A 12,863-nucleotide genomic window follows, 5' to 3' on the forward strand; every position below is an offset into this window, starting at 1 on the left:
CTGAGAGGCAGCACTTGGCCTGTTGCTGAGCTTTTGTGGAAACTGAACGTATGACTATGGCTTCAAGTTGACAAGAGGTGAACTTGTGATGGTTAATAGTGAGCGTCAACTTGATTGGATTGAAAGATGCAAAGTATTGATCCTAGGTGTGTCTGTGTGGGTGTTGCCAAAGGAAATTAACATTTGAATCAGTGGGATGGGGAAGGCAGACCTTTAATCTGGTGGACACAATCTAATCAACTGCCCTTGTATATAAAGCAAGGAGAAAAACATGAAAAGGTGAGACTGGCTTAACCTCCCAGCCTACATCTTTCTTCCATGCTGGATGCTTTCCTGCACTCAAACACTGGAATCCAAGTTCTTGAGTTTGAGACTTGGACTGACTCTCCTCACTCCTCGAACTTGTAGATAGCCTATTTTGGGACCTTGTGATCTTGTAAGTTAATACTTAATAAACTCCTCTTTTTATATATATATAGTATCTTATTAGTTCTATGCCTCTAGGGAACCCTGACTAATACATTAGGTATATAACCAAAGGAATATAAATCATTCAACCAAAAAGACATTCATACAAATGTTCACTGCAGCACTATTCACAACAGTAAAGACATGGATCTTGAAGAATGCTAGCTGCTGTACCAGATGCGGTTTCATTGCTTGAGTAAATTAACACATCTCCTGGTACCAGGCATGTAGCCATTGACTTGGCAAATGCCTTTATCTCTGTTCCTGTCCATAAGACCCACCAGAAGCAATTTGCCTTCAGCTGGAAAGGCCAGCAATCTACCTTTACTGTCCTACCTCAGAGGTATATCAACTCTCCAGCTTTGTGTCATAATCTTACCCAGAGAGAACTTGGATAAGGTGAGACACGGAATCAACCTAAATGTCCATCAATGGCAAATTGAACAAAGAAAATGTGGAATATATACCATAGAATACTATGCAGTATTCAAAAAGAACAAGATCATGTCTTTCATGGGAACATGAATGGAGTTGGTGACAATCTAATGCACGAACAGAAAATCAAATACCACATGTTTTCAGGTGTAAGTGGGAGCTAAATGATGAGAACTCATGGACACAAAGAGAGGAACAATAGACACTAGGGCCTATTAGAGGGTAGGGGGTGGAGGAGGGAGAGGGACAGAAAAGATAACTATTAGGTACTAGGCTTAGTACCTGGGTGATGAAATAATCTGCACAAGAAATCTCTGTAACACGAGTTTACCTATATAAGAATCCTACACATGTACCACTGAAGCTAAAATAAGAATTTTTTAAAAATGAATACAGAAAGAAAACAAGATCAAGGTTTTAGGGAGGCAAATTCTATCAGGTGGTAATTTATTGCCTATAGAGAGGGAGGAATCAATAATGATTTCCAGGTTTCTGGTTCACTAAATTGTGTGACTAATAGTACCATACACTGAGAAAAACAGGAAACAGAATTGATTTGGGAAAGAGAAAACATTACATTCAGTTGTAGACACAGTAAGACTAAGATGCCTGTGACTGTTCCAGATGCCCATTGTCTGGTAGGGTTCTAATTATAAAATTGGCAGTCAAGTCATATAGGTCAAAGAGTTGTCAGTGCATAACTGAAGCCATGGAATTGGATGAGATCACTCTGGAGGCCATAGGACAAACAAAGGAAAAGAAGTCTACAAGGACAACTATGCAGGAGAGACCAGAAAAGAAGGAAGAGAACAAGAAGTAATGCTACAGTCACAGAAACAGAAAATTATACTAAGGAGTAGACAAACCATGTCAAATATTCCAAAGTGGTAAATTAAGTTAAAGGGTATAGGGATGTAACACAATTTAGTTGTGTCCCCACCCAAATCTCATTTTGAATTATAGTTCCCATAATCCCCACATGTGATGATTAATACTGAGTGTCAACTTGATTGGACTGAAGGATGCAAAGTTTTGATCCTGGGTGTGTCTGTGAGGGTGTTGCCAAGGGAGATTAACATTTGAGTCAGTGGGCTGGGAAAGGCAGACCCACCCTTAATCTGGGTAGGCACCCTCTAATCAGCTGCCTGTGTGCCTAGAATATAAAGCAGGTAGAAAAATGTGAAAAGACTAGACTGGCCTAGCCTCTCAGCCTACATCTTTCTCCCTTTGATATACAGAGATAGATAGACAGGTAGATAGATAGATAGATAGATAGATAGATAGATAGATAGATAGATAGATAGACAGACAGATAGATAGATATAGAGAGACATATCCTACTAGTTCTGTTCCTCTAAAGAACCCTGACTAATACACCATATGTCATGGAAGAGACATGGTGGTAACTGAATCATGGGGGCAGTTACCCCCATGCTGCTTTCATGATAGTGAGTTATCATGAGATATGATGGTTTTATAAGGGACTTTTCCCCCTTTGCTCAGCACTTCTCTTGCTTGCTGCCACGTGATGAAGGATGTGTTTGCTTCCCCTTCCACCATGATTGTAAGTTTCCTGAGGTCTCCCCAGCCATGCTGAACTGTGAGTCAACTAAACCTCTTTCCTTTATAAATAACCCAGTCTCAAGTATGTCTTTATTAGCGCATGACAAACTAATACAGGGAGGTTCCATTAGATTAGGGAGTTATATATTTATTGGGTTTTGGGAGAACAATTTAAGTTAGGTAGTTGGGCAAAGATGCCAGATTATGGTAGCTTCCCTGGTTGACAGAAGAGAAAAAAATGTAGAGACTTAAAGCACAGGCAAAATTTTCAGGAAGCTTAGGGTGGAGGGAAAGAAAGAAAACTACAGTGTGGTAAATAAAAGAAGGCATAGACCAAAAGAGTTGTGTTTTAAAAGGAACTCATATACATGTTTAAATCATGACAGAAAGCAGTGATCTTTCTACAGGGTTAAAACATAATGTCTTTGGGAGAAACAGAGTAATATAACTGCAGTTAACTGTCTCAAGACCAAACAGAAAACAAATTTTTCCATAAGTGGAAAGATATAGTTGAATATACCCCACAGAGATACATGAAAACTTAAGAGAACAAACATTGAAGCCATCATTTTGGACTATATCATAAAACTAATTTGTACTTGTTTCCCATAATCAATCTAATAAAACCAATCATATTAGAATAATTATTTTCACTGGATCCATATAATGTGCTAGATTTATATACATTGAAGACAGCCTACTTTCTCTAAGGTACTCCTATTGTAGTGGGCAATCTAGGCACATAAATGACTAACGATGAAACCACAGGCATACCTTATTTTATTGCATGTCACTTATTGTACTTTGCAGATAATATGCTTTTTTGCATATTTAAAATGTGTGGCAACGTTACATCAAACAAGTTTACTGGTGTCATTTTTCTAACAGCATGTGTTCACTTTGTGTCTCTGCATCACATTTTGGTAATTCTCACAATATTACAAACGTTTCATAATTATTCTGTTATGATGACCTGTGATTAGTAAACTTTGATGTTACTATTGTAATTATTTTGGGGCACCATGAACCGTACCCAGATAAGACAACAAACTTAACGGATAAATGTTGTTCTTATTGTTCCACCAACTGGTCAATCACCTATCTTTCTCTTTCTCCTGGGGCCTCCTTATTACCTGAGACACAACAATATCAAGATTATGGCCATTAGTAACCCTACAAAACCACTAAGGGTTCAAATAAAAGGAAAAGTTGAGTGTATCTCACTGTACATCAAAAGCTAAAAGTGACTAAGCTTGGTGAGGACAGCATGTCAAAAGCTAAGACAGGCCAAAAGCTGGGCCTCTTTTGCCAGTTAGCCAAGTTGTGCATGCAAAGAAAAAGTTCTTTAAGGATATTAAAAGTGTTACTCCAGGAAACACATGAATGATAACAAAATGAAACAACCTTATTGCTGATATGAAGAAAGTTTGAGTGATTTGAACAGAAAATCAAACCAATCACAGCATTCCCTTAAGCCAAACCCTAACCCACAGAAGGTTCTAACTCTATTTAACTTTAATACGGCTGAGAGAAATGAGGGAGCTACAGAAGGAAAGTTTGAAGTTAACAGGTTGGTTCATGGGATTCAAGGAAAGAAGCTGTCTGAATAACATGGAAGTACAAGGTGAAGTAGCAAGTGCTGATGTAGAAGTTGCAAGTTATCCAGAAGATCTAGCTAAGATAATTGATGAAGTTAGCTACATTAAAGAGATTTTTCTTTTTCTCTCTTTTTTTTTTTTTTTTTTTTTTTTGAGATTGAGTCTCACTCTGTCGCCCAGGCTGGAGTGCAGTGGCTCAATCTAGGCTCACTGCAACCTCCACCTCCCAGGTTCAAGTGATTCTCCTGACTCAGCCTCCCATGTAGCTGGGATTACAGACACGTGCCACCACGTCCAGTTAATTTTTATATTTTTAGTAGACACGGGGTTTCAACATGTTGGCCAGGCTGCTCTCGAACACCTGACCTCACAGGTGATCTCCCCACCTCGGCCTCCCAAAGTGCTGGGATTACAGGCATGAACCACGACACCCAGCCAAGAGATTTTCAATGCAAACAAAACAGCCTTATATTGGAAGAAGATATCGTCTAGGACTTTCATAGCTCGAAAGGAGAAGTCGATGCATGGATCCAAAGCATCAAAAGATAGGCTAACTCTCTTCTTAAGAGCTAATGCAGATGGTGACTTTAAGCAGAAGCCAATGCTCATTTACCATTCCAAAAATCCTGGAGCACTGGAAAATCTACTCTGCCTATGCTATATAAATGGAAAAATAAAGTAAATGACAGTACATACGTGACTGCACGGGTTTACTGCGTATTTTAAGTCTACCATTGAAAATTACTGCTCAGTAAAAAGATTCCTTTCAAAATACTACTGCTCATTGACAATGCAACAGGTCACCCAAGAGCTCAGATGGAGATGTTTAAGGAGATTAGTATTGTTTTTGTGCCTGCTAACATAACATCCATTCTGTAGCCCATAAATCAAGGAGTAATTTTGACTTTCAAATATTTAAGAAATATATTTTGTAAGGCTATAGCTGCCATAAATAGTGATTCCTCTGACAGATCTGGGCAAAGTAAATTGAAAACGTTCTGGAAAGGATTCACCATTAAGATGCCACATCTGTGATTCATGAAAAGAGGTCAAAATATCAACATTAAAAGGAGTTTGGAAGAAGCTGATTCCAACCCTAATGGATGACTTAAAGAAGTTCAGTACTTCAGTAGAACAAGTAACTACAGACGTGGTGGAAATAGCAGGAAAACTAGAATCAAAAGTGGAGCCTGAAAATGTGACTGAATCGCCGCAATCTTAAGATCAAAATCAAACAGATGAGTTGAGTTGTTTCTTATGGATGAGCAAAGATGGAATCCACTCCTGTAGAACATGCTGTGAACATTGTTGAAATAACAACAAAGGACTTAAAATATTGCATAAACTTAGTTGATAAAGCAGTGAGTGGGATGAGAGGATTGGTTTCAATTCTAAAAGAAGTTCTACGGTGGGTAAAATGCTATCAAAAAGCATCAAATACTTCAGAGAAATATTTCATGAAAGGAGTCAATTGATGCAGTGAACTTCACTGTTCTCTTATTTTCAGAAATTGCCAGAGCCACCCCAGCCCATAACAACCAACACGCTGATCAGTCAGCTGCCATCGACAGTGAGGTAAGATTCTCCACCAGTAAAACAGATTACAACTCACTGAAAGCTGCGATGTTCGTTAGCATTTTTAGCAATAAAGTACTTTTAATTAAGCAATAAACATTTTTTAGACATATTTCTACTGCACACTTTAGACTAAAGTATAGTGTAGACATAACTTTTACATGGGAAAACAAAAAATTTGTATGACTTCCTTTATTGCAATATTCATGTTATTGCTGTGGTATGGAACTGAACCCGCAATAATTCTGAGGTCTACCTATACTTAACAGGTAGACTTGTATGTTGAAGTGCCAACATACAAGTAAGCACAAAATACAATTGAAAAACTTCAAGGAAAAGAAGATAAGAGAATCTAAGTTAATGTTAAATGACAGAAGTACCTATCTTTGTATTTCACATCATATAAGCTATTAAAAGTTTCCCAAAGTAGACGAAATTTTTAAAAATCTAAGTATTTAGGGTTAACAGGTTTAAACGTATTCGAAAGGGCAAAACTATGTTTATAAAAACAATATCACATAGGATGAAGTGACCAGAAAATGAAAAAGAGTGACCAATAATAAAATTTCAACATTAAGTAAGTCTTTACTAACCCTTATATGCATATACACATATGTTTCTGGGTTAATTCATAAATGTACCCAAAGATAAGAACTAAATATCCCTTAATGATTAAAACAAGTTACTTAACTGTGACTATTAGTACAACCTAGGTCTCAAATTAAATAAATTTGTATACACTGCCCTCATGGGGCAATAATATGTAGTTCATTAAAATATAAGCAGGAAATGTAGTGGACTCCATGGATACAATTTATTCCTACTAATCCTAGCCAATGAAGGAGCATCACTGGTTTGACTAATAATGTAATGAGCCATCTAAAAATCACTCACAAGTATACTTCTATCTATGCCAAGTCTCCTTCCTGGTTGGAGTTAGCCTCGTATTCTGATAGGTGTTGGGAATGTTAGGTGACCTGGATCAAAGATTCCATGCACAGAAAATTCAAAAGTTGATATAATTCATGCATGATTAATCAAATCAGCCCTTAAATGCCATTACATAATGCTTCTTTTTCCTCTTTTTGGTCAAATTGCATTTTTACTACCAATCTCAAACAGTAGCATTTATAACAGAGAAAGATTTAAAGAAAATGACTTACAATAACACATGTTGGGACTTCACGAAGAGAATATTCTGTTTTATTAGGAAGATCTTGATTCCTTGTCAGCTCATAAATAGCAGGATAGGATAACAAGTTCACCAGTGCTAAAAAAGACTAGAGGGAAAGAAAACAAGCATTTAAATGATTCTTTTTTGTCAACCACATCCATGGAGAGTCATTAATGTAGTTTCGTATCTGTATGACTTTGAGGGCTAATTTTTAAATATACCTAATTCCCGTAAGTTTGAAGTATGTTACATATATGATAAGTACAAAACAGTTAACATGCACAGCAATAATCTATAAGCTGACAACGCATGACATAACAACCATTACATACATATATGAAATTTGGAATATGTTTTAAAATATCATGTATCTCTTAAAAGTTTGATTCTGACAAAAATTCAATAATCCATCTTTCTCATTCTTTGCACTGTCATATCCAATACGTAAGAAAATGCAAGAGAATAATACTTAGGGACTCTGGGGCAAGATAATAAATTCTATATATTTTTGCACTCAGAGCATGAGGCTATCTTTTAATTACATTCACTGAAAATCCAACTAACCTAAATACGATAGCTAATTTTTAAAAGCCATGGCTTCTCCTATCAAAGCTAACTCACTTGCTGGTGCAATTTTACCAATCTCTCCATGAAATATTTAAGCTCTTCACTCTCATTGCATCTTATTAAACACAACTAGAATATTTTTCTCAGGCACATTCATTCTTGGGCTTCCCAGCTCAAAAGCATGCTGTGGTTGCCCATCACTAAGCATCAAATCTAAACTCCTTAGCATGGCTTTCAAGGCACTTCTCTAATTGACACGACTCTACCCTTCACAGTCTGAAAAGCCTCATTTCCTAGTATTCCTCAGCATGAAGTTGCCACTTCAGTCAATCAAATATGCCTGTGGTCTCCTTCAACTGACTGCCACCTATACGTACTTTTTTGTCCTAGTAACACACTTCTCCTGCCCTCCACTTACTCATTAGCCCACTTGATATGCTTTCAAAATATGTCACGTCTTTTCTGAAGACTTTCCAATTAACTCCATCCACATCCAGAAGCCCTATATTCTGCCAATACTTATATCTTTTGCTTGCATTATATTAATTGTACTCACTTATAACTGTAAAGTTTTCTGCTTTACATTTTCACTATAGTATGCACTATAGAAAAGGAAGAAAAAAATTGCCAAGGAAAGAATGTTTGAGAAATATGTCTGTTAATTATTCATAAAATGAACTGCAGAAAAACTGGAGGGTTCACCTAGGAAACTACTGTATGAACTTCTCTAATCACCGGGTATTAACTAGAAAGATGATTAATAGAACAGATTTCATTACAAATTTATTTTTAATCCAATCTAGTTTATCCTGAGAATATAGATGAACCAAAAAATACAAGGTAATAATGCTTTGTAATTTAAATCTGCAAACATGTTTTAATGTCCTTAATATTAATCCAGCAATATTTGGATTCTATCAAGAATAAATCCTTTATTTTATGTTTACAGAATCTTTTCTACCATAATAAGATTACAAAAAAAGCCTTTAAAAATGTCTATTTGGGTAGAGAAAGAAATATAATCTTTATAAATCACATATAGCAATAGTATATTGAGCATTTTTATATTATTTACGCATGAAGAATTCAGTTCACGATTATGGAACCTCTCTTTACGTAAGAAATAAAATGATGTGGACCACATACAATCAAATAAAGGTAAGGTGTGACATGCTACTCTAAGCAAATCAAGTAAAACTTTAGGTAAAAATAATTCAACAACTGTATTCAAACTAAAACAACCTGAACAGAATTTTAAAGAAGGTTGAGAAGATTTCAGCAGCTTGTTTCTAGAAGAAATACATTCATTTCTCACACATTGGGCATTTTAAAAGATGCTAGCTTACTGCAAAATTGTGATGTATTAAGCATTTCTGGAATAAAAATACATACAATGTAATTGTTGGCTCCCACAAACACACATTATAAGATGTCCCTAATATCAGACATTAATTATCTTAAAATTTATAGTAGCACAAAACATAAATCTATGTCATCAATGTTTTGAACAGAAGAATGAGACTTTATGCAATAATGATAAGGAAACTAATGAAAAGTCAAAGTTTGATATATTTTTAAGACTAAAGTATTAAATTAATTCTCCAAGTCAAGAAGTTTTCTTTTAAATTAAAATCTTTCAGGTTGATATTGATCTTCTATTCACTTATTTATTCACTAAAAATATTTTAGTGCCAGCTGCTTATCAGTAATTGTGCCAAATGCTAACAATAAAAATATGAATAAAGGCATGGTCCCTGCCCTCAAGGACTCATAGTGTAGTGCAGGACAAAATACACTATTAAATCACTTAAAATAGTGCCTAAATGTTCTGACGTTAGTACAATATGGAGAGCAATGGGGTGATATAAGGATGACACTCTTCAGCAATGTAGGGAGAGGTGAGAGGTAAGTCTGTATAAGTAGCAAGCAGGCAGTCAGGCAGAGATATGCTATGTTAATGAGCTCTATCTTTATCCTCTAGGGGAAAAAAAAGGGGGTAAAGTATTCTCAGAAAAGTAGTGGGGATTAAATTTTACATTTTAAATAGAAGGCTCTAAAGAAAAAATGGTTTTGAGGGTAGACAATATAAGGGAATAAAGAAACAAATTAGAATTTGGAAGTTGTAAGACTGTCAGAGATACATTACACCTATTAGAATACAGATGTATTGAAAACATGTCCAACAGACAGAATGATCAAATAGTTACTCAAAAGGTTAGTGTTCGGGGAATACATGCCTTAGGAGTAAAGGAAAGGTCAATGAAGACTATGTGTATAAAGTATTCTATTCCTTAAAGTAGTATGGACAAGAAGGGGAGAAGGAAGACTGAATAGTGATAAAAATTTAACTGCTATCATTATATGAGCACTTATTTTTGGCCAAATACTATAGTATCAATATTTATATACATTATCTATTTTAAACCTTAATATGTACAACTGTAAGACCATTGTAAGGAACACCTGGCTTCTGAAGTGGAGTCTCACTGACTCTAAAGAAGGGGTGTCCAATATTTTGGCTTCCCTGGGCCACATTGGAAGAAGAATTGTCTTGGGCCACACGTAAAATACAGTAACAATAGCTGATGAGCTAAGAAAATAAAAATAAAAACTGCAAACAAAAATCTCATGTTTTAAGAAAGGCTATGAATTTGTGCTGCGCCACATTCAAAGCTGTCCTGGGCCGAATGCAGCCCATGGGCCGCAGGTTCTACAAGCTTGCTCTAAAGTCTGCTGTGATGTAAACCACTAAAAGACACTAGGCAGGCACTTAGATTCAGGGAGAGGATCTTTTGTTTGGGCTGGTGGAGCGAGAGGGGTGATACTTGTTTTTGGAGGAGAGAATCAAGCCATCTTCAAATAATTTTACATCTTTTTTTCCAATCTGTATGTCTTCTATTTTTTCTTGCCTTATTATACTTATATAATATAACGTAAATAAAAGTGGTAGGAGTCAACCAAATTTAGAGTCAATATTTTACCATTAAATATGATGCTAACTGTATGCTTTCCAAACAGCATTTATCAGATTATGGATTAAATCATTTGAATTTTTATCATAAATGTGTATGAAATTTAGTAAAATGTTTCTACATATGTTGAAATAATATTAAGAGTTTTCTTTTTATTCTTTAACATGGTAAGTTGTATTTTCGTACTGAAACGTTTAACCAACTTTATGTTCCTGGAATAAACCCCACTTGATCATAATAAATGGTCCTTTTACACACTGCTGAATTACAATTGATAATATAGTATTTTAAAAAGTATTCTGTCTATACTCATCAGGCTACAGATCTATAATTTTCTTCTTTTTTGGTGATGTTTTTATATCAGTGTTATGCTGGCCTCATAAATTAGGGTTTCTTCTACCTGTTTTCTGAAAAACCTTGTGTGAGATTGGTGTTCTTTCTCCTACAAATGTTTCATAGAATCCACTGGTGAAACCATCTGTTTTTCTCTGTGTAAGAAGGTTCTTAATGACAAATTCAATTTCTTTTTTTTTTTTTTTTTTTTTTTTTTTGAGACGGAGTCTTGCTCTGTCGCCCAGGCTGGAGTACAGTGGCCGGATCTCAGCTCACTGCAAGCTCCCGGGTTTATGCCATTCTCCTGCCTCAGCCTCCCGAGTAGCTGGGACTACAGGCGCCCGCCACCTCACCCGGCTAGTTTTTTTGTATTTTTTAGTGGAGACGGGGTTTCACCATGTTAGCCCATGTTGGGATGGTCTCAATCTCCTGACCTCGTGATCTGCCCGTCTCAGCCTCCCAAAGTGCTGGGATTACAGGCTTGAGCCACCGCGCCCAGCCACAAATTCAATTTCTTTAACAAATGCATACCTATTTTTTTTTTTTTATTGAGTCAGTTTTGGTAACCCTACTTTTAAAGAAACTTTGCCAATTCGATCTTAGTGGTTGAGATAATGACATAAAGCAAATCATAATATTCACTTATTAACCTTTAATATCTGTGGACTCATTAGTCTTACCCCTCTTTCATTCTTGATATTGGTAATTTTGGATCTCTCTTATTTTTGTTATCAATCTAGTGAGGGGTTTATCACTTTTAATAATCATTTCCAAAAATCACATTTGGATTTGTTACTTCTCTTTAGTTTGTTCTGTTTCACTGATTTCTGCTCTAATGTTTATTATTTCCCTTGTTGCTGCTATGAACATGTATTTGCAAGTATCTTTTTTGTATAATGACTTCTTTTCCTCTGGGTAGATACCTAGTACTGGGATCACAGGATCAAATGGTAGATTTACTTTTAGTTCCTTAAGGAATCTCCACGCTGTTTTCCATAGTGGTTATACTAGTTTACATCCTCACTGACAGTGTAAAAGTGTTCCCTTTTCACTGCATCCACGCCAATATCTATTTTTTTTTTTTTTTTTTAATGGCCATTCTTGCAGGAATAAGGTGGTATCACATTGTGGTTTTGATTTGCATTTCCCTAATAACTAGTGATATTGCACATTTTTCCATATGCTTGTTGCCCACTTGTATATCTTCTTTTGAGAATTGTCTATTCACGTCGTTAGCGATAGGGTTGTTTGTGTTTTTCTTGCTGATTTGTTTGACTGCTTTGCAGATTCTGGATATTAGTCTTTTGTCAGATGCATAGATTGTGAAGATTTTCTCCCACTCTGTGGGTTGTCTGTTTACTCTGCTGATTATTTCTTTTGCTAGGCAGAAGCTTTTTAATTTAATTAAGTCCCATCTATTTATCTTTGTTTTTGTTGCATTTGCTTTTGAATTCCTAGTCATAAAGTCTTTACCAAAGCTAATGTCTAGAGGGGTCTGGTTTTTCTGATGTTATCTTCTAGAATCCTTATGGTTTCAGATCTTAGATTTAAGTCTTTGATTGATCTTGAGTTGATTTTTCTATAAGGTGAGAAATGAGGATCCAGTTATATTCTTCTACATATGGCTTGCTAATTAACCCGGCACTATTTTTTGAACAGGGTATACTTTCCCCACTTTGTTTTTGTTTGCTTTGTCGAAGATCAGTTGGCTGTATTTGGCTTTATTTCTGAGTTCACTATTTTTGTTACATTGGTCTATGTGCCTATTTTTATACCAGTACCATGCCGTAGCCTTGTAGAATAATTTGAAGTTGGGTAATGTGATGCTTCCAGATTTGTTCTTTTTGCTTAGTCTTGCTTTGGCTATGTGGGCTCTTTGTTGGCTCCAAATATATTTCAGGATTGTTTGTTCTAGTTCTGTGAAGAATTATGGTGGTATTTTGATGGGAATTGCATCGAATTTGTAAATTGCTTTGGGCAGTATAGTCATTTTCACAATATTAATTCTACCCATCCATGAACATGAAATGTCTTTCCATTTGTTTGTGTTATCTGATTTCTTTCAGCAGTGTTTTGTAGTTTTCCCTGTAGAGGTCTTTCATGTCTTTGGTTAGGTATATTCCTAAGTATTTTATTTATTTATTTATTTATTTATTTTTGCAGCTATTGTAAAACAGG

General features: G+C 35.7%; 1 protein-coding gene across 1 annotated transcript in view; it reads right to left on the reverse strand.

Moving 5' to 3' along the window:
- Positions 1-12,863, reverse strand: part of TBC1D32 (TBC1 domain family member 32) — a 227,788-nt gene that overhangs the window by 135,080 nt on the left and 79,845 nt on the right. Inside the window, exon 22 of the mRNA XM_038000966.2 lies at positions 6,803-6,919. Within this exon, the coding sequence (XP_037856894.2) occupies positions 6,803-6,919 (117 nt within the window). The remainder of the gene's footprint in view (positions 1-6,802; positions 6,920-12,863) is intronic.

This window comes from Chlorocebus sabaeus, chromosome 13, assembly GCF_047675955.1.
Source record: "Chlorocebus sabaeus isolate Y175 chromosome 13, mChlSab1.0.hap1, whole genome shotgun sequence".
Lineage (NCBI taxonomy): Eukaryota > Metazoa > Chordata > Mammalia > Primates > Cercopithecidae > Chlorocebus > Chlorocebus sabaeus.